The 22,490-nt window shown below is 42.9% G+C and overlaps 1 protein-coding gene across 1 annotated transcript; it reads right to left on the minus strand.

Moving 5' to 3' along the window:
• Nucleotides 1-2,574: 2,574 nt before the first annotated feature.
• Nucleotides 2,575-22,316, minus strand: TAF12 (TATA-box binding protein associated factor 12). The gene is made up of 6 exons (XM_060784635.2): nt 22,208-22,316; nt 15,872-16,123; nt 13,959-14,036; nt 11,367-11,481; nt 10,082-10,170; nt 2,575-3,810 (listed from the first exon to the last, which is right to left on the minus strand). The coding sequence occupies exons 2-6, from the start codon at nt 16,037-16,039 to the stop codon at nt 3,775-3,777; spliced, it is 486 nt and encodes a 161-aa protein (XP_060640618.1). The 5' UTR covers nt 16,040-16,123; nt 22,208-22,316; the 3' UTR covers nt 2,575-3,774.
• Between the last annotated feature and the right edge of the window lie 174 nt (nt 22,317-22,490).

Consider the following 22,490-nt stretch of genomic DNA (forward strand, 5'->3'; position numbering starts at 1 on the left):
AAATAAATATTAGATGTCCCTGATTGTTTTTCCTCTGTTGTTTTGCTGTTGTAATTTTAGAGTTTTTTAAATACTGGTAGCTAGATTTTGTTCATTTTCATTGTTTCCTGATTGACAACTGGAAAATAGAGGGAGAAACCGTGGAGGCCGTGACAGACTTTGTATTTCTAGGTGCAAAGATTGTATTTCTAGGTGCAAAGATTACTGCAGATGCAGACTGTAGCCAGGAAATCAGAAGACGCTTACTTCTTGGGAGGAGAGCAATGTCCAATCTCGATAAAATAGTGAAGAGTAGAGACATCAGACTGGCAACAAAAATCCGCCTAGTCAAAGCCATGGTATTCCCTGTAGTCACCTACGGATGTGAGAGCTGGACCTTAGGGAAGGCTGAGCGAAGGAAGATCGATGCTTTTGAGCTGTGGTGTTGGAGGAAAGTGCTGAGAGTGCCTTGGACTGCAAGAAGATCCAACCAGTCCATCCTCCAGGAAATAAAGCCCGGCTGCTCACTGGAGGGAAAGATACTAGAGACAAAGCTGAAGTACTTTGGCCACATCATGAGGAGACAGGAAAGCCTAGAGAAGGGAATGATGCTGGGGAAAGTGGAAGGCAAAAGGAAGAGGGGCCGACCAAGGGCAAGATGGATGGATGGCATCCTTGAAGTGACTGGACTGACCTTGAGGGAGCTGGGGGTGGTAACGGCCGACAGGGAGCTCTGGCGTAGGCTGGTCCATGAGGTCACGAAGAGTCGGAGACGACTGAACGAATGAACAACAACAACAGAGTGGTCCAGCATTTCTGTGTTCTCAAATAATATGCTGTGTCCAGGTTGGTTCATCAGGTGCTCTGCTATGGCTGACTTCTCTGGTTGAAGTAGTCTGCAGTGCCTTTCATGTTGATTCGTGTTTGGGCAATGCTGCTGCTTATGGTGGTCCCTATGTAGACTTGTCCACAGCTGCATGGTATACGGTAGACTCCTGCAGAAGTGAGAGGATCCCTCTTGTCCTTTGCTGAATGTAACATTTGTTGGTTTTTCTTGGTGGGCCTGTAGATAGTTTGTATGTTGTGTTTCCTCATCAGCTTCCCTATGTGGTCAGTGGTTCCCTTGATGTATGGCAAGAACACTTTTCATCTGGGTGGAACTTTGTCTTGACTCTCGTGGCTTGTTCTCGGTCTTGCAGCTCTTCTGATGTCTGAGGTGGAATATCCATTGGCCTGGAGAGCCCAGTTGAGGTGGTTCAGTTCATCTTGGAGGAGGTGGCACGGTCTGCCAAGGCTTTAATGGTGCTTCTTTTTTGACTTGGGTAATGGTTGGAGTTTTTATGTAGATATCTGTGTGTGGGTTTCATGTAAACTGTGTGACCCAATTGTTGATCTGGTTTGCGGATGATTAGGACATCTAGAAAAGGCAGTTTTCATTTTCTTTTGCCATTGTGAATTGGATGTTTGGGTGGATGCTGTTAAGGTGGTCCAGGAACCTGTTTAATTCTTCTTCTCCATGGCTCCAAATGGTGAAAGTGTCATCCAGATATCTGAACCATATAGTGGGCTTTTTTGTTGCTGGGTTGTTGCTGGTTTTTTCGGGCTATATGGCCATGGTCTAGAGGCATTCTCTCCTGACATTTCGCCTGCATCTATGGCAAGCATCCTCAGAGGTAGTGAGGTCTGTTGGAACTAGGCAAAAGGGTTTATATATCTGTGGAATGACCAGGGTGAGACAAAGGACTCTTGTCTGCTGGAGCTAGGTGTGAATGTTTCAACTGACCACCTTGATTAGCATACAATGGCCTGACTGTGCCTGGGGCACACTTTTGTTGAGAGGTAATTAGATGTCCTTGTTTGTTTCCTCTCTGTTGTTGTGCTGTTGTAATTTTAGAGTTTTTTAATACTGGTAACCAGATTTTGTTCATTTTCATGGTTTCCTCCTGACTTTGGAACTCATTGCCTGGCGAGATTAGGTAAGCCCCCTCCTTAGAAACCTTTAAGAAGGACCTTAAAACCTGGCTCTTCTGCTGTGCCTTCTGAGAGTAACCGCACAATTAGACATTACTGCTCCCCTTTAACATTTATTCCTACAATACACTTCCCACGCTTGTATGAAGGCATGTCAGGAGAGAATGGCTCTAGACCATGATCATATAGCCCGAAAAAACCTACAACAACCCAGTGATTCCAGCCATGAAAGCCTTCGACAATACATTTTGTTGCAGTTTCCAGGGCTTGTTTTTCAAAGTGTTCCATGTAGAAATTAGCTATGACCGGACTGAGAGGGCTCCCCATAGCTACTCCATCTTTCTGTTCGTAGAGTTCATTGTTAAATTCTTGTTGGCAGGAATAGTGAGAAGAACTTGCCAAATTCTCACCTGGGACAGGGCAAAAGGGCCATGGGTCAAATGGTTCCAAAACAAGAAGTACAGTAGCATCTTAGGAGGAAGCCTAGATTGCTCCCAAACATCCCCCTGGATGGGGAAACTAAGGAGCATATTCAAATTGGGAATTCAAATATGCAAAGATATGCTACAAATCCCTGAAGCACAAAATTATCCTTTATCAAAATTCATGGAAACACTTTGAAAATAGAGAAGGCATCTGTATACTTGTTTATTATTGTAATTTAAGCAGTTGGGAGAATTTCATGAAGTGTCAGGAGCAGGGTGAGCCATAGCTGGGTGGCTCAAAACAAAGTGAACACATCCTTCAGGCGCTGAATACAAGAGATGCATATCAGGCAGTCAATTAAGTGGCTCTGCTATTACTTTGGATTGCTGATTGTGCAGCACCTTTACTATTATAGTTCAGTCTATCAAGTGTGAAGGGTGGTTTATTTTTAAAGCTAACAGCAACAAGGAACAATGCAAGGTATAAAAACCCAGCTAATGCATGGTGTTGTTCAAGCATCAAAATCAAAAGTGATAATCCATTTCCCACCAATTTGACCCTGCTTGTAATTTTAAGTGTGCTTTTGGATTTGTAATGCTTGCTGACCCAGATACCAGTGACTAATTTGAAGATTTTTCAATCAGTTCTCAAGGGATAAGAAAGCTGCAGGTTTATATAACACAGCAGCATGTAACTATCTGTCAAGACATTAAGCATAAGTCACAATGAGAAAAAAAACAGCCCTGCAAGTTGCATCAGTACTTCCCCACTGATCTTTTGCTCTGAGCCGATCACAGATGGAGTTCTATTGCATCTTTGGAGGTAGAAAGGCTTGCAATATAAGAAGAATTAAAATTTATTTTTCCTACACGTGGAGCATTAAAAGAGGGGACAGGGAACTACTTGTAATCATCAGCCCTTTTCCTGGGCACATGTCTTTTTGGAGTTGGTGTCAATATTATTACCTAGTTTAGATTGATAATTTCTTTACCCCAAAATCAAATATCTATAACCAGCAACATTACAAACAAATAAAAGGGAAATGAAAACAACTATAGCCATTTCTAATACTGTTCCCAAAATACCAAAATATTCTGTCCTTTGGACAATCACAACATAAATCACTTTGAAGACAGAAAATAAAGTCTGTGTTTCAAGATATATTGTGTTCTTTTGGAGAAATACAGAGGGGAGGGAGAACCGAATGACTCTGGGCAGCTCTCCTTCCAAGCTCAGATACTGCTGCATTCTTAAAGGTTAGGCTTCTCTGCAAAGCACGGAGAAACAAAATCCCATGGAGGATGTCATAGACACTTGACAGCTTGAAAGGCAGATTCCTACTCCCCAGCAAATCCATTTTCATTTTAGCCATTTTGGCCTTCCTGTCACTCTCAGGCATTATTTTTTGGTTGTTTTGCGGATCAGTGCCATCCTCTGGAAAAAAAGAGAGAGAGAGTCAGGAACATGGTCTTTCAGGAAGCAAGCTTTTTCAAGAGAGAAAAACAATATTCATGAGGCCATGATCTGTGCTGAAACAGGGTGCAAGCAGCGTCTAATCCTCTTTCCAATACAGCCTGGAAAAAAATATTACTGTATTTCATTGCAAAATAGTCACTATGCAAAATTGTTATTTTCCTCACATAATAGACGCAGAGTAATTTGGGGCTGATTCCCCCTTCCTTTCTTCCAGTCCCTTCCTTCTTTCCTTCCTTCTCCGAAGGCAAGGCAGTTTAAAAACTGTGAAATGGAGGTCTCTGGGACTTGGATCTTCCCTACCTCCTTTTTCCAAAGAGATTTTGTACATTGCCTTCCTTTTGGAGAAAGAAGGAAGGAAGTGGGAATCTTTCCTCCTCCTAAGCAAAGTGTAAAAGATATCCCAGGAAAGATCACATCGCCGTGCCACCAATTATAATGAATATCACACCAAGGAACTTCTTTTAGCAGGGAGAAGGAACAGGGAATTTTGAAATAGTGAATCCTACAAGCTGCCAAACTTTATAAGGAATATCACAGGAGGGAGATTGATTTAACGTTTATTTAACAGGCTTAAAGTCTTCTGGTATAAATGCGTAATGGTTTCTGTAAGTGAATGGCACAAAAGATTTTTGGTTACGTTTGATGTACAATTTTTAGATGGGTACTGGGTTCAAATCTAGAGTTAACAAACAGGAGATTATCTCAGGAAACTAATCTCTGATGATAATTCCAATCCAAATTCCCACTTTCTGGAATCTAGCCAAACAACCTTGGCCTAGCCTTCCTCAGGAATAAAAGAAACAGACAATAAGCAGGGTCCTGTTCCTACTGACAGTATTCCTGGCTAATTCCTCTAGCCCTTGAATACTACAAAAGTTTAACCCAATTCTCCTATCTAGCACTATCCAACTGTGAACGCCAACCGACTACCCAACTCCCAACTAACAAAACCAACTGCCAAAACACGTCTCAAAATTCAAAAAGTACACTTTTCCCCCTCTATTGGAATGTTAGGCTCCGCCCCTTATTCCTAACCAATCCTGGCCATCTACTCTTTGCTTACTGGACTAGGACACACGCCCTCTAAGAAAACCTGACCTAAGATGGCGCCTCCCTGTTTCCCTATCCTAAGATGGCTGCCAGGGCTTCGCTAAGCCCACCTTCTAACTGTTTAGGCTGCTAGGCCTTGCTAGGCCCACATTCTGGCTGCTAAAGGTAAGGGTTCTTCACACAAGGAAATTTGAAAAAGCAAATAAACAGAAACTGAGCTATTGGTTTGAGGCTCCTTCTCCCTCCTCTTTCTCCAGTCTCAGAGGCAAAGCAGTTAATTCTTTTTTAAAAACAGAAACCAGAAACTCAAAGGCAGATTTTTTAAATTGCGTAATAGTCACACCCCCCACCCTTTTAATAAAAAAGGAATAAAATGTGTGCTTATCATGAAATGAAATACAGTGTGTCACTGACGCAAAACTGCTATGTGCCCTAGGAACTGGTAGCAACTCTAGGGATCCCCCTATCCATATATGGAGCAGGAAATGGTACAGGGGAAGGGTTTTAGCTTGTTAGCCGAGTCTCTGCCCGACCTTTCCTCCAAGGAACTCAAAGCAGTATACATGGCTCTCCTCTCTATTATCACAACAAGCCTAGCAGAATGATAAGAGGACTGGCACAAGGTCACATGGTAAGTTCTATGTGTGGATCTCATGGTTTAGTTCAATATTCCAACCATTTTTTTTGGGTCATGTCAGGAGTGACTTGAGAAATTGCAAGTCACTTTTGGTGTGAGAGAATTGGCCATCTGCAAGGATGTTGGCCAGGGGACGCCTGGATGATTTGATGTTCTTATCATCCTTGTGGGAGGCTTCTCTCATGTCCCCGCATGAGGAGCTTGAGTTGATAGAGGGAGCTCATCCGCTTCTCCCCGGATTCGAATCTGCGACCTGTCGGTCTTCAGTCCTGCCGGCACAGGGGTTTTAACCCACTGTGCCACTGGGGGCTCCTATTCCAACCATGACATTTCACTATTTTTAATTAATTACTGCAGTAGTCATTGAAAGTCACTGAAGAATTTGGATCCCCTGTCTTGGTCTCAGAGACTCACACATGAGCTCTATTTCCTTTCGTTTGGCATGGCCAAGCAGGTTATCTCCAGGTCAGCCATACTGTGTGAGTCTCAGTGACCACAAAGCAGAATCACTTCCTTACCTGTAACTATGGCTCTTTAGATGGCCCTCTCTAAACTTCACACAACCCACCTACCTTCCCACTATGGCTGCCTTTGCTCCATCTATGTTGTTAACTCCTCCTGGGTGTTGAAGTGTATGGTATCTGAGGAAAAGTGCTAGAGTGCCAATGGGCCATGTTCTAGAGCAGGGCTTCTTAAACTTTTCCATTCGGGATCCCTTTTGGCCCAAGAATTTTTTACATGACCCCAGGTATACAGGTATATAAGAGGCATAAAAACCCAACATTTACTGATAACATATCAACATTCGCCAGACTTGCTAAACAAGCTGATTTTCCTTTTTACGAAGTACAGCTGAAGTGTCTTCTCCAGAGTCCACTAAAAACACTGCAACAGATTCGTGCAAATGTCTAAAACAGTGGGGTTCAGAAAAATTTTCAGTGCTGCCAGTTGTTTGGAACACCCAACATTGAGCTAAGGAGACCCAATTTGGTGTTGGACCCACATTTTACAAGAGAATGCTGGACTGGGGCAGAGAGAGTTCCACAGCTGAACATCTCTCTCTCACAGCCAGGAAGTTCTTCCTCATGTTCCTCATGGTACCAAGACAGTCTTGGTCGCCTTAGTGGATGATCTGCGCCGGGAGCTTGACAGGGGGAGTGTGTCCCTGTTGGTGCTGCTGGACCTCTCAGCAGCCTTCGATACCGTCGACCACAGTATCCTTCTGGAGCGCCTTGCGGGGATGGGTCTCGGGGGCACTGTTTTACGGTGGCTCCGGTCATTCCTGGAGGGTCGCTCCCAGAAGGTGTTATTGGGGGACACCTGTTCAACCCCACAACCCTTGTCGTGTGGGGTTCCTCAGGGCTCAATACTGTCCCCCATGCTGTTTAATATCTACATGAAGCCGCTGGGTGAGATCATCCGGAGTTTCGGGGTACGGTGTCATCTGTACGCAGATGATGTCCAACTCTGTCACTCCTTTCCACCTGCTACGAAGGAGGCTGTCGAGGTCCTGAACCGGTGCCTGGCCGCTGTGACGGTCTGGATGAGGGCGAACAAATTGAAATTGAATCCAGACAAGACAGAGGTACTCCTGGTCAGTCGCAAGGCCGAACAGGGTATAGGGTTACAGCCTGTGCTGGATGGGGTCGCACTCCCCTTGAAGGCGCAGGTTCGCAGCTTGGGTGTGATCCTGGATTCATCGTTGAGCCTGGAGCCCCAGGTCTCGGCGGTGACCAGGGGAGCATTTGCACAGCTTAGGCTCGTGCGCCAGCTGCGCCCGTACCTTGGAAAGTCTGACTTGGCCACGGTAGTCCACGCTCTGGTCACATCCCGCTTAGACTACTGCAACGCTCTCTACGTGGGGTTGCCTTTGAAGACGGCCCGGAAGCTCCAACTGGTCCAACGTGCGGCAGCCATGATACTAACAGGAGCGGGACGCAGGGAGCATACAACTCCCCTGCTGTACCAGTTCCACTGGCTGCAGATCTGCTACCGGGCTCAATTCAAGGTGCTGGCATTGGCCTATAAAGCCCTAAACGGTTCCGGCTCAAGATACCTAACCGACCGCCTCTCGGCCTATGAGCCCACGAGGACTTTGAGATCTTCCGGGGAGGCCCAGCTCTCGATCCCAGGCACGGCTGGTGGGGACGAGAGATAAGGCCTTCTCGGTGGTGGCTCCCCGGCTGTGGAACACCCTTCCCATGGACATCAGGCTAGCCCCCTCCCTGTTGATATTCCGCAGGAAGTTAAAGACCTGGCTATTTAAGAAGGCATTTGACTAAGAAGTGCAATGACTGGCAAATTGACCATAGGAATGGAATAACGGAAATGATATCGGATTGTGGGTTGACGATGAGACGATTTGGAATGTAGTAGAAATTTTGTAGTAATGCTGATGTTTTTGATAAGATGTTTTTTGATAATGATATGTTTTGTAATTTGCACTTGTGTCTTTTTCATGTTGTACACCGCGATGAGTCGCCCTCGGGCTGAGAATCGCGGTATATAAACGCAGTAAATAAATAAATAAATAAATGTTCAGGTGGAATCTCCTTTCCCTATCCAGAAACTAGTGCACAAACTCTTAGCTCTCTGTTCAGCCTAGGAATTGCTTTTATGATGTTGTGTTGTGATATTGTAATCTGTTTTATTTTATTTCTGATATTTTGACTTGTTTTTATTTTACTCATTGCACTGTGTTTTAATCTGTGTTTTTTCAGGCTTGTCCTTTTTAAAATTATTATTGATTTCTCCATACAGTTAACAAAACAATACAATACGAACCTTAGCCATCTAAAAGATAATATCAAAAACCGATTACAATTTTATGGATAGGATATAGGTTCCAATTGTGCTTCCCTTTATCGTATATCTTGATTAACTACCCCTTTAACCCCCCCCCCCCCCGAGACCACCCTCTTCCCACTTCCCTCCCACCCCCATCTGGGTTTACTTAAATCAGTTCATTGATTTAACTGTCTGGAAGGCCTGATTTAAAGTTCTGTACCTATCTTTTCCTTCCGTTTTGTTGACTGAACAAGACCATTTCCTAAACCAATCTTGTCTTGACTGAGTATTCAAATATTTATTTTTCTTTTCATAGACGAAATCATTAATTAAATATTCAGAGAGATAAGACCACCAAGTTTTCAGGTCCCACCTTGTTTTATCTTTCCAATCTCTGGTGATTGTGGCATGTATAGCAGCTATCATAAATTTCAATATATCTGACCATTCGTTGTTTCCCTCCTTTATCTCTATGGTGAAGAACAGATATCGAGCTTTATTCCAATATAGTTTTTGCTCTATTATTTCCTCTATTACTTCTCTACCAGTATTATAATATTTTTGGATTTCAGAGCAGTCCCACCACGTGTGAAAAAGTACCAGTCTCCCTGCATTTATGCCAACATTTGTTGGAGGTGTTTTTCATAATGTGAGCCAATTGAGAGGGGGTCCTATACCATTTTGAAATTATTTTCTTTTGTTTTTCTTAGATTCTTAGATGTTTAATTTTTTGAGTTTTATCGATCCAGGAGTTTATTAAGTTTTCATTAAAGTTTATATCCTGTTTCCAGGCCTCTACTAAAGTATGTTTTGTATTATAGGGTAAGGTTATTAGTTCCTTATATATTTCCCCTATAATGCCTTTCTCTTTTTCTATTTTCCAGCCTATTATTTTATCCAATAGGGCATCTGATGTTCCTTTCTTTTTTATTTCTTGTGCTCTTTGCGACAAGCCTAACCAAGCTATCCAATACTTTGAGCCACATTTGTCCTTTATCTTTTCCCATTTTTTAATATCTCCATTGGATTCTAAGAGGTCTCCTACCTTCTTTACTCCATTCTCTCTCAGGGACCTGATTAAATTCCTAAATGTTTTATCTTTATTTTCCAGGGTTTCTAGCGGAAAGGGATCTATTTTATTTATTTGTAATTTATTTTGCTATTTCTTCCAAACATGCAGTGTTGAGGGGAGGGGGCCATCTCTTAATTTTTAAGCTCTTTTTTAATCAATTTTTTTCTCCCATAAATGAGCCCTTTTTCCAATCGTTTAATTCTTTCTCTAATTTCACCCATTTATTTCCCCTTCCAGTTTCAATTCTATTAATTTAGCCATATGGCATGCCTCATAATACAACTCCAGGGATCCCAGGCTTGACCTTTTGTAAGCCGCCCGAGTCCCTTCGGGGAGATGGAGGTGGGGTATAAAAATAAAGTTGTTATTATTGCTCCTCAAAAATGCTTCACTTAGCTCTAGAAGTTTCCAACAGAGAAATCTATGTTTAAATGTGCCCCTGACCACTCAAAGAACTAGAACTACATCAATTGAAATATCTTAAGCGGAATAATTTATTATAGAAAGCCTTCAATTTTATCAACTAGGTGCCTGAACTAATCAAATGGAAAGCGAACCCTGCTCTTTTAAGCGATCTCCTCTATTGTTCTATTGCTAGCACTATCTGAAAGCTTTGGCCTCTAGCTTCAGATTGCACCGCCATCCTTAGTCAGGACTGCCACTCTGTAGGAAGAAATCCTTACCTGTTTGTGAGCTTCTGTAGTGCAAGCTTTTTTATAAGGCCTAATTTCTTCAGAGCCAAAACCTGGGATCCACATGTTCCATTGTCGCTCTATAGCAAAGAACAGGAAATGAAAGACAGTCGGGTGAAGGAGGTGACAGACAAGGAATTAAGTAAGGATAGAAGAGAGAGGGGGCCAGGGGACAGTTCCATCTTGTCTCCTGCATATGTCATCAGTTGGGGACCCCTCCTCCAGCACCAAAAGCTGCTCTGAGCCAGAGTGAAGAGAGAGGGGGCCAGGGGACAGTTCCACCTTGTCTCCTGTGCTATGCCAATAAAATAATATAATATAATGCAATATAATAAATTGCATATACATATAATATTTATAATATAATCTAATGCAATATAATACTAATAATATGATATTATAATTATATATTTTATATTACATGTAATATTACTAATAATATTACAATATAATGGTATAGTACAATATAGTAATATATAATACTGATATTGTACTATGCTAATAATATAATATATTGTATGTATATATATCTTGTAAGCAGCTCTGAGTCCCCTTCGGGGGAGAAGGGCGGCATATAAATGTCGCAAATAAATAAATACATATACAATAAACAAAGGGCCATTTCTAGAATGAGTTTTGTAAAAATAAGCCAGGCACCACTTCATGTGAAGTTTATGAGAAACTGAAAGAGAATGTTTTGGAAGAAGTTTGTATTTAATGACTGGTTTTCTTCTTTGGTTTTTTTGTGTGTGCATTTTCCAAATGTTTTGGAATTCAGTCATAGAACAGCAGAGTTGGAAGAGACCACACGGGCCATCCAGTCCATCCCCTTGCTGTGCAGAAAAAGCACAATCAAAGCACCCCCAACAGATGGCCATCCAGCCTGTTTAAAAGCCTCCCATGAAAGAGTTTCCTTCATACTCTGAGGCAGAGAATTCCACTGCTGAACAGTTTATATGAGATCAGGAAGTTCTTCCTGATGTTCAGGTGAAATCTCCTTTCCTGTCATTTGAAATCATGGCTCCACTTAGTCCTAGTTTATGACACCCTTTTAAATCTCTAAATATGGCTCTCATGTCTCCTTTCAACCTTCTCTTCTGCTGGCTAAACAGACCCAGCTCTTTAAGCTGCTCCACAATGTCTTTCTGTGCAGGACTGGATGGATGAAAATTGTAGGCCAAAAGATCTGAAGGACCAAACTTAAAAACCCCACCCAATATAAAGCGGTCTGTATCAGCCTTCATGATGTGGCCACAACTGATGCACTAATGCTCACCAAGATGGAGCTGGACATCTTTCACTTCCAAAGTGTTGGACTTGCGATGCCGCGCAAGCTGACAGGCAGCTGTCACCACACTTTCAATGAAGTCATCAGCAATCTGCAGCAGCATCTGTCAAGAACAACAAAGCGCCAATCACATTACTGATGTCTTTCAGATTCACCAATATCCATCGATGGAATGATAATGTCAGAAGATTCTTATTCTTCCTAAAATAACCAGCAAAGCCAAGAAGAATGTGCACTGCCTGCAATAATACCATTTTCCTTCCCACAACAATCCTCAGATATTAGCTTTGCATATTAATCCTGTATTTATTTTTCAGTGGCCAATCACTAACTTCAAGATATATAATGAAAGTAATCGTGAGCAATAACAGGCAGATGTATTTTGTATTTTATAGGCCATTTGATGACCTTGAAATACCGACAGATCAAGCTGAAGAAAATTAAGTGATTTTCCACTAAGAAAATGATGTACTAATATACTGTATTTACTCAAATCGAACACTCACCTTTTTTGGCTAAATCACCTTGCCAAAATGAGGACAAGCATTCAATTCACGTAATATGGCACTCTTAGTTACCAGCTAACCCCTTTCCAATGCCAGAGATACAGCTTAATGGTGTAACAGTAGAAAATGTTGACCATTTCCGCTACCTTGGCAGCCACCTCTCCACCGAAGTCAACATCGACACCGAAATACACCACCGCCTGAGCTCTGTGAGTGCAGCATTTTTCCGAATGAAGCAGAGAGTATCCGTAGGGATACCAAGGTGTTTGTTTATAAAGCTATTGTCCTCCCAACCCTGCTATATGCCTGCGAAACGTGGACTGTCTAAAGACATCACATGCAGCTCCTGGAACGATTCCATCAGTGCTGCCTCCGGAAAATCTTGCAAATCTCTTGGGAAGACAAGCAGACAAACAGCATGCTGGAAGAAGCAAAGACCACCAGCATTGAAGCAATGGTCTCCGCCATCAACTCCGCTGGACCGGCCACGTTGTCCGGATGCCCGACCACCGTCTCCCAAAGCAGTTGCTCTACTCCGAACTCAAGAATTGAAAACGGAATGTTGGTGGGCAGGAAAGAGATTTAAAGATGGGCTCAAAGCCAACTTTAAAAACTCTGGCATTGACACTGAGAACTGGGAAGCCCTGGCCCTTGAGCGCTCCAGTTGGAGGTCAGCTGTGACCAGCAGTGCTGTAGAATTTGAAGAGGCACGAATGGAGGGCGAAAGAAACGTGCCAAGAGGAAGGCGCATCAAGCCAACCCCGACTGAGACCGCCTTCCACCTGGAAACCAATGCCCTCACTGCGGGAGAAGATGCAGATCAAGAATAGGGCTCCACAGTCACCTACAGATCCACAAGAATACTGATCCTGGAAGTCTATCCTACTTGGCCAACGAGGGATCGGCTAAGTAAGCAAGTGCTGAACGAAAGCAATAGGGGAAGTGTCAGGAGCTCCTCTTTGAGGGACTCATCTGTGGACAAGTCTACATAGGGACCACCAAACGCAGCGCCCAAATACGAATCAAGGAATATGAAAGGCACTGCAGACTACTTCAACCAGAGAAGTCAGCCATAGCAGAGCACCTGATGAACCAGCCTGGACACAGCATATTATTTGAGAACACAGAAATGCTGGACCACTCCAACAACCACCATGTCAGACTACACAGAGAAGCCATTGAAATCCACAAGCATGTGGACAATTTCAACAGAAAGGAGGAGATCATGAAAATGAACAAAATCTGGCTACCAGTATTAAAAAACTCTAAAATCACAACAACAAAACAGCAGAGAGGAAACAATCAGGCACATCTTAACACCTCTCAACAGAACATGTTCCCAGGCTCAGGCAGGCCTTCAAATGCTAATGAAGGTGGTCAGCTGAAACATTCACACCTAGCTTCAGCAGAGAGCTCTCTGCCCCACCCCAGTCATTCCACAGATAAATAAACCCATTTTCCTATTTCCAACAGACCTCACTACCTCTGAGGATGCTTGCCATAGATGCAGGCGAAATGTCAGGAGAAATGCCTCTAGAATATGGCCCTATAGCCCGAAAAAACCTACAAGAACCATCTGTAATATATATAGCTCAACACTATGTAATCCTGGGATTTGTAGTTTGGTGACGGGACCACACTATTTGGCACAGAAGACTCAAGGCCTCGTAAAACTTCAGCTCCATAGCATTGAATCAAGGCAGTTAAAGTTGATTCATTCTACAGCACAGATGCACCTCAAGGTTTTCTTTTCCACTGCTGAAAGCTTTGGTGTTTCAACACAATTGTTTTTAAAGAAGGAATTCTAAGCAACTGTAGTGGCCATATTACAAAGAACACATCTTTTGCCACCACACATGACTTTCGCTAACAAATACTTTTATTTGTTTCAGGGTTTTGGAAATTGAGGTGTGCATTAGATTCACTGGCGCATTAGACTCGAGTAAATTTGGTAATCACAAATTAGTAGCACTGAAAAGGAAAATCATGGTGGTCTAATATTACTTGAGGAGTTGAGAGGTCCAACATCCTCAAGATTACGTACTTGTGGAACACCAATTTACCAAAGACCTACCTCCTCTACATCTTCATCTAATTGCTCATTTGGATCCACCTCTCTGACAAGATCCTGCAGCTTCTTCTTTGATAAGATCTGGGAGCAGCAGAAGTGTGTTGGAAAAAGAATACACATATTAGCACAAATGTACCAGTCATACTATTCTACATTCCCTTTTCTCCATAAAATGTAGATCTATAAGTTATGGAGCCCCTGGTGACCCAGTGGGTTAAACCACTGAGCTGCTGAACTAACAGAAAGGTTGCAGGTTTGAATCCAGGGAGTGGCGTGAGCTCCTGCTGTTAGCCTCAGCTTCTGCCAATCTAGCAGTTCAAAAACATGTGAATGCAAGTAGATAAATAGGTACTGCTCCAGCGTGAAGGTAACGGTGCTCCATGCAGTTATGCCAGCCACATGAACATGGAGGTGTCTATGGACAACGGCGGCTCTTCAGCTTAGAAATGGAAATGAGCACCAACCCCCAGAATTGGGCATGACTGGATTTAATGTCAGGGGAAAACATTTACCTGACGTTTTATAAGTAACACATGCTTCCAACAAATTGCATGCAATATTACCCAGCAGTTTTGTTACAAATTTAAATTCTACAGACTTTCATACACATTAAAAAGAGGAAATACACCAGCTTCAACTGTAATTGAAGTAATAATAATAATAATAATAATAAAACTTTATTTATATACCACTCCATCTCCCTGAGGGGACTCAGAGCGGTTCCCAAGTAACATCACAAAACATACAGAGTAAAAACAACAAACCATAAGATTAACAACAAAACAGAAGCATAAAAATTGTTGCCATAACACACATATATTAAAAGTAATCCTGCCTGTTCAAGGCAATTAAAAAATTAAAAGGCCAGGACAAGATTTGCGCAAGCCCAAAAATTCTAGGGGGGCCGGGAATTAAGTGCAATGCTATGGCAGGCAACAATAATATTAAGAACAGGTCTGTGGCTGTCCATTCCAGGGCCGATTAGAGGAAAGAATCTGGGTAATTGGTAGGAAGAATAAGGCCATATTGGACAATGTGTAGGGCTGAGTTAGAACTGGTCATTTTCAAAGGCTTGTTGAAACCACCAGGTCTTCAAGCTCTTACGAAAGAAGGGGAGGGATGGGGCCTGTCTTATTTCCCTTGGAAGGGCATTCCAGAGATGGGGGGGGGGGGGGGGGCACCACTGAGAAGGCCCTCTCTCTCGTCCCCACGAGAGGACTGAGAGGAGAGCCTCCCCAGAAGATCTTAGAGCTCGTGCCGGCTCATAGAAGGAGATGCGATCACGGAGATAGGCAGGGCCCGAACCATTTAGGGCTTTATAGGTCATGGCCTGCACCTTGTAATATTTATAGTTTGTTTTCATTTCAGCATTGAATGTTTGCCGTATTTATATTGTGCTTAGTCCTGGGTCCCCTTCTGGGTGAAAAGGGTGGAGTATACATGCTTTAAATAATAAAATAAATAAATGTATTTGAAATTTCTTGTGTTAATATATTCTTTTCTGCAAAGCAGCAGTACATATAAATGAAAAGGCAGCAATGTAACATCATTGTACAACGAAACAATTGGCAAAGGAAACAGCATTTACATCTATTTTTATGAAGATACTGCCAGTCCTGGAAGAATGCTACTTTGAGGCAGCTTTAAGTAAGCTAACTGAGGTCCTCACAGTGACAATTCAGAAAGGATCAATTACACTGTAATTAAAATTAATCAAATGTCTCTAATAAGTAAGAAAAGCTTTTTGTTTGCAATAATAATAAGCTCTCTTCTGAAACAACGATATGGCCATGATGAATTTTACAGTGCAAAATATCGGGGGAAAGTTTCCTTGAAAGTCTCAGGCTCACTCAAAAACCACCCATCAATACTGTTTTTCAACCTTCATGGGCTTTTCAAGGATACTGCACAATCACCTGGTTGCTTTCAGGGCTGAGGCGTCCCCCGCTGCTAGGGGTTCCTGGCATCTTGGCCACTGTGGTGTTGTTTGCCATGGAACTATGGGGAGGAGTACTGGCTGGTTCTGGTTTGATAGAGGAGAAGTTGGACAAATTGATCAGGGTAGATGGTCCAAACTGGTTCATAATCTGTTGAGCTTTAGCTTTCAGGTCATAGAGCTTGTCAAGATCTTGCTTCTTTCTGGGGTTATGTGGGCCTAAACCAATCAGCTGGAGGAAGAAACAAAGTCTCAGGGTTAGCATAGCAGGGAACAGGTTCATGTTTAAAATACAAGGTTGACATTTGCTCTCCTCTAAAATTCCAGGAACTCTCCTATCCTCCAAGAATTCTCAAAGATGGTTGACGAGGACTCTGAGATTACATTTATTTATTTATTTACCTTATTTATACTCACCTTTCTCTACCCAAGAGGGACTCAAGGCAGCTTATAAGTGGCACCTACACAGTGCCTCAAAACATACAATATTAATTGAAAAATAAATGGGATTAAAATTACTAACATATTAAACATAATTAAAATGCATTCAGTGTTAATAACATGCTGTCCTGGGATCAGAGTCCAAGGCCATTTCATCATCAATTGCACATATTCCACATTAAAATTACTGCACTGCACTATTTTTCAAAAGTCTGCTCCCAGAGCCAGGTTTCTACTCTCCTTCTGGAAACTAGGAGGTGGGGGGCTGATCTAATATTGCTAGGGAGGGAGTTCCACAACTGAAGGGACCACCACTGAGAAGGCCCTGTCTCTCATCACCACCAGCCACGCTTACGAGGAAGGGTCTCCCAAATGAACTTAGTCTCCGAGCTGGCGTAACAAGGGGGTTGCGTGCTCCCTGAACGCTGCTCTGGAAAACAACCTGGATGCCGCACATTGGACCATTTGAAGCTTCCAAACAGTCTTCAAAGGCAATCCCATGCAGAGCGCATTACAGTAATCTATGCGGAATGTAACCAGAGCTTGGACCACCGTGACCAAGTCAGACTTCCCAATATGAAATTCTTTCAGTACTCTTGGATGCAGCTCTAAGGGGCCCTCAAGAGTTACATTAATTTAGAATAGCTGGGTATCATGGGCTGCACGACTTGTTCCATTTTCACCAGTTAGGGCACTGCTTTCCTTTTGGGAAATCTCAGCCAGGGTGGCAGGCAAGGGAACAAAAAGGAATTCTCTTACTATTACTTTAAGGCTGTTGGAACAAAACAACAGCTTTGTCTTCTGTTCCAAGGGGAAGGTTTATCTCTCTCACTTAGGGTAGAAGGGAAGATTAATGAGAAGTCTTAGCCCTTAAAAGAAGCACTTTTCCCACCTGACCAAGTGTTTTATAAGTGCTTGATGAATATTACATAACCCAGTATGTTCATGCCTTCTATGCCACTCTAGTTTTCTATGCAATTTCACCCAACACATCCATGACATGAATACAGACTCAAATCATGATGAATACATACTACCAAGTGGTTAAGAGGTCAGTAAGATTGTGTTACAGAAGAGATTGTCATGTTAGTATCAGTCCACAAAACATGTTTCATTTCACTTAATAATCATGCATTACTCAACACACTGGCAGAAATACAGGATAAGAGCCAGCGTAATGTAGTGGTATGAGTGTTGGATTCAGATGCTGTGAGATCAGGGTTTGAACCCCCACTCAGCTATGGAAGAACCCACTGGGCGACCTTGCGTAATTCACAAATGAAGGCAAAGGCAGATCCCTCCTGAAAAAAATTCTGACAAAAAAAAAAACCTGTGGTAGGCTTGCCTTAGGGTAGAGATAATTCAGAAATTACTTGCAGGGACAACACAAAACCAAAAGCTGGGAGGGGAGGGAAGATCCTCACCTAGAATTATAAATATTTCTAAAACAATCAAACCGACATTCTAAAGCATATTTAGAACTGAGAAAAGTCTGCTCTGAGGGAAAGAAAAACATGTCCAGATAAGGCAATGGTGTAAAACTGGACCAACTAGTTAACACAGCAACCACTATTGCCAGTGCCTCATCTGGACAAGAACAGCAGTCCAGTCTATGTAGAAGCCATGGCCCTTCATCCCTTGGTGGTTATTGTTATCTGCAGTTACATCTATAGGGAGAAAAGGGCACTCGCTTGGATTCGTTCTAGGTGAACTATGCCTATCATATTAAAATCAGTGAAACTTTAGTTACTGCTAACTAACTTAATTCCACCGATGTGTTGGACATTACATGCAATTAACTGAGTCAGATGCAGGATGCTGGGATAGGGAATGTCCAGCCCTCTAGATATTACTGGACTTCAGCTCCCAGAAGCCTATATTTTATGGTCAACTGTCAAATATTATAGGAATTGCAATTTACCACATGTTCCCTAGACCTAGTACACATGATTATCAGTGCCTTCCTCTTTACCTAGCTGGTAGGTGCTCAGAAAGCCAGTTCCAATTAATACATGATATAGGATGGTGATACAGGAGTGTAGTGGGTTTGACTGGAGACAAAGGTTCAAATTTCCACGTGAACAGGTAAACCCACTGGGTGACCATAGGCAAATCATATTCTATCAGCTTCAGAAGAAGGCAAAGGCAACCTCTCTGAACAGATCTTGACAAGAAAAATCCTAGGGCTGTCAGGACTAATGCTTTAGAAAAATGCAAATTGATATTTCCTAGAAGAGAACTAGCCTAAATTTTAGTACTAGCTCTAAAAGGCATCTTCTTGACCTGACCCTGCCAATGTTTCTCTTGTGTCAAGCTGTAAGGAGAACATATTCACTAACCACCTATACATGTCTTTGCAAAAGAATGTTCAAATCTTAATGAGAATAGGTATATATATCCTTACAAATATTTCTCACATCACCACACTAGATTCTCAGCATACCGACAAAATTAGCAATACATTCTGAAGTTTTTTACCATAATGCTAACATGCCATGCCATTGTGAATTCTAACCAGGTTACTTACAGCTATTTGAGTATCTAGATCTTTAATTACATCAGAAACTGCTGTGGGACCATTGAATGGAGAAGCCATTTCCCCCAAAAAAACGTTTCTGAAAGTAAACAGTCAGGGTTAACCTACAGATGGGCTCTGCTCGTGTTGAAAATGATTATAAAGCCCAGCAGACAGAAAGCCATCATAACATTCTGCTTTCTCTAGTTAGCATGGCTTTGTCTAGACAACTAATGTGGTGGTTCTCAACAGTGGTTCTCAACCTGTGGTCCGTGGGCCACCAGTGGTCCCCAAGAACTAAAATATGGTCCGCGGCCTCACTGTTACTATACGATTGCAACGAGAGTGACTGGTCTCACAAAATCCTCTCATAGTGCCAAGGCAATGGGGATGTTGGGAGGAAAGAGGCTGACTACACACGAAAGGCATGACAACAAGGCATGACTGATGCTTCTCCTCCTCCACTTCCCTCCCCCTGAGTGAAGCAGGGCGCCTTGTTGCCTTCGTTTTTAGGCCTGCTATTGGGGTTATTTGGGGTGATGATTTGGAAAATTGCGTTTATTTATTTATTTACAGTATTTGTATACCGCCTTTCTCACCCCGAGCTCTAAATGATTAAATATAGTTTTCTGTGGGCGAGCAGATGGTGACTATTGGATGGCATATGTTCTGTATCAGAAACTAGAGCTGATGTGGTCTGTCCCCCCCACAGGTGTTTTGGCCTACAACTCCCAGAAATCCCAGCCACTTTACCAGCTGTTAGGATTTCTAGGAGTTGAAGGCCAAAGCATCTGAAGATCCACAGGTTGAGAACCACTGTCCTAAGTGAAATGCCACAGGATTCTGTTGGGATAATTGTGGGTCATAAACTGAAAATAACCCAGCAATGGGATGCTACACAAAGGAGGACAAGACACTTTGAGGGATATCAATAAACATAATAATAATCTTCTTAGTTTAACTGCTAAGATTTTATCATGTGGGAAATGTGTGTGATATGCTGTATTATGTTTATTTTAGTCTTAACTTGCGTTATTTTTGGCTAGTCTTATATAGTCTTGTAAGTTCACATGGAGGTTGTTTTATTTATTGACTCTGCTTTGATCTATGGCAGTGTTTCTCAACCTTTCTAATTCTGCGACTCCTTAATACAGTTCCTCATGTTGTGGTGACCCCAACTATAAAGTTATTTTGTTGCTACTTCATAGCTGTAATTTTGCTGCTGTTATGAATCAGAATGTAAATATCTGATAGGCAGGATATGTTTTCATTCATCGGACCAAATTTGCCATAAATACTCAATAGGCTCAAACCTGAATAATAGTGGGGTTGGGGGGTTTTGCCATTTGGCAATTGTAGTTGCTAGGATTTATAGTTCACCTACAATCAAAGAGCACTCTGAAGTCCACAAACAGAACTCCCACGTCCAACAGAAAATACCAGATGGGTTTGGTGGACATTGAACTTGAGTTTTGGAGTTGTAGTTCACCTACATCCAGAGAGCACTGTGGACTCAAACAATGATAGATTTGGACCAAACTTGGCACGACTACTCAATATGCCCAAATGTGAACAGTGGTGTTTGGGGGAAAATAGTCACATTTGGGAGTTGTAGTTGCTGGGATTTATAGTTCACCTACTATCAAAGAGCCTTCTGAACTCCACCAATGATGGAATTGAACCAAACTTAGCAAACTTGGCTCTCATGATCAACAGAAAATACTGGGAGGGTTTGGTGGGCATTGTGAGTTTAGGAGTTGTAGTTCACCTACATCCAGAGAGCACTGTGGACTCAAACAATGATGGATCTGGACCAAACTGCTCTCGGCTGTGATTACTCCTGTCTGCTTCATTGCTCCAGAGACTGATTGCCCAGATGCCCTCTTGCCACTCTTGTGAATCTCCATGGTGGTGTGTGGAGGCTGATTCTTTTGGAGGCTTATCGACATCTACCATCGCTGCTGGGTTCCCTATAGGCACTCTACACCTACCTCTGTACTCAGAACTGTCTTCCATAATAATAATAATAATAATAATAATAATAATAATAATAATAATTTATTTGTATCCCGCTACCATCTCCCCAAGGGACTCAGTGTGGCTTACATGAGGCCAAGCCCACAGTACATCAATAAACAAAAACAATAACAAAACTATCAAAGCAATACAATTAATATAAATCGCATAACAACCCCCCCCCCCCCCCAATAAATCAACAGTAACACACAAGAATTAAAAAGCAATGGCCGGACCAAATGTAATAGATTAAAATTAAAAATAGTGCTGGACATGGACAAGGTAGGATATAACTCAGTAGAATTTTCAAGGAGAGATGAAAGAATGCAATCAGTCCTAAATCAATGGTAAAGTGCATTTTGAGGGCATATTGCTGAGGGTTTTCCTTATTCTGGGAAGGCACACTGGAACAACCACATTTTCAGGCTCCTCCTAAAGACTGCCAGAGTTGGGGCATGTCTGATGTCCTTGAGAAGTGAGCTCCAGAGTAGGGGGGGCCACCACCGAGAAGGCCCTCTCCCTCGTCCCCACCAATCGCACTTGCGAAGGAGGTGGGAGTGCGAGCAGGGCCTCTCCAGATTATCAAAGAAATTGTGTAGGTTCGTACACAGAAATGCGGTCACGCAGATAGGCGGGTCCCAAACCGTTCAGGGCTTTGTAGGTAAGAACCTGCACCTTGAATTGGGACCAGAAAATGAATGGCAGCCAGTGGAGGTCCTTAAACAGGAGGGTTGTCCCTAACCCTAACCCTCAACATCCACCACCTTTGATGACAAGTAGGAAGACTGGTCTATGGACCTGGACTACTTTGGGAGGGTGCCTTCACCTTGCACTTATTTTTTTATACTACCAATCTAATAACTTGTACAAATAACTTGTAAGCCACTCTGAGTCCCCTTCGGGGTGAGAAGGGTGGCATATAAATGTCATAAATAAATAAACTTGGCACGAACACTAAATATGCCCAAATGTGAACACTGGTGGACTTTGGGGAAAATAGACCTTGACATTTGGGAGTTGTGGTTGCTGGGATTTATAGTTCACCTACAATCAAAGAGCATTCTGAACCTCACCAACGATAGAATTGTGCCAAACTTCCGACCACTGAACCACCATGACCAAAATAAAATACTGTATTTTCTGGTGGTCTTTGGCGACCCATCTGACACCCCCCCGCAACCCCCTCCCAGGGGTCCCGACCTCCAGGTTCAGAAACGCTGCTCTCTGGTTTGTCTGTTTTGGCACCGAATGTTTGTCATGTTGCCACGTTGTTGGCAACCTCCCTGAGTCCCCTCTGGGTGAATACTAATCCTTAGGGTTTGTTAAGGAAGGCCTTCCACTCACCCGGCCATGACTCCGCTCTCGTCCTCCGGCGCTTTCTATCCTCAGCCTTGTCTTCGCGGGCAAACACTTCCGGGGTTGCAACCGCGCCGCCCGGAAACGCGCGCACGCAGGGCTAGCCAATGAGGGCACTTCTTTCACGCATGCGTACTTCCCGTCCCTGCCCTGGCTCCTTTCGCAGCGCCCGCTCTGAAACCTTTCTTATGCGCGTGACGTCAACGCCATTCTATCGCCATTCTATCGCCCTTCTCTCGCCCCAGCATGCCATGCGGTCATTTGCGTGTCG

The sequence above is a fragment of the Anolis sagrei genome, chromosome X (assembly GCF_037176765.1).
Source record: "Anolis sagrei isolate rAnoSag1 chromosome X, rAnoSag1.mat, whole genome shotgun sequence".
Classification (NCBI taxonomy): Eukaryota; Metazoa; Chordata; class Lepidosauria; order Squamata; family Dactyloidae; genus Anolis; species Anolis sagrei.

Bases quoted from the DNA above. Each gene is read 5' to 3' on its own strand.
- TAF12 (XM_060784635.2), bottom strand. From the start codon at position 16,039: ATGAACCAGTTTGGACCATCTACCCTGATCAATTTGTCCAACTTCTCC. The intron at 11,482-13,958 runs GTAGGTCTTTGG...TGTTCTTGACAG, and splicing joins TAGATGAAGATGTAGAGGAG to ATGCTGCTGCAGATTGCTGA. The intron at 10,171-11,366 runs GTGAGCATTAGT...TCTTTGCTATAG, and splicing joins AGATGTCCAGCTCCATCTTG to AGCGACAATGGAACATGTGG.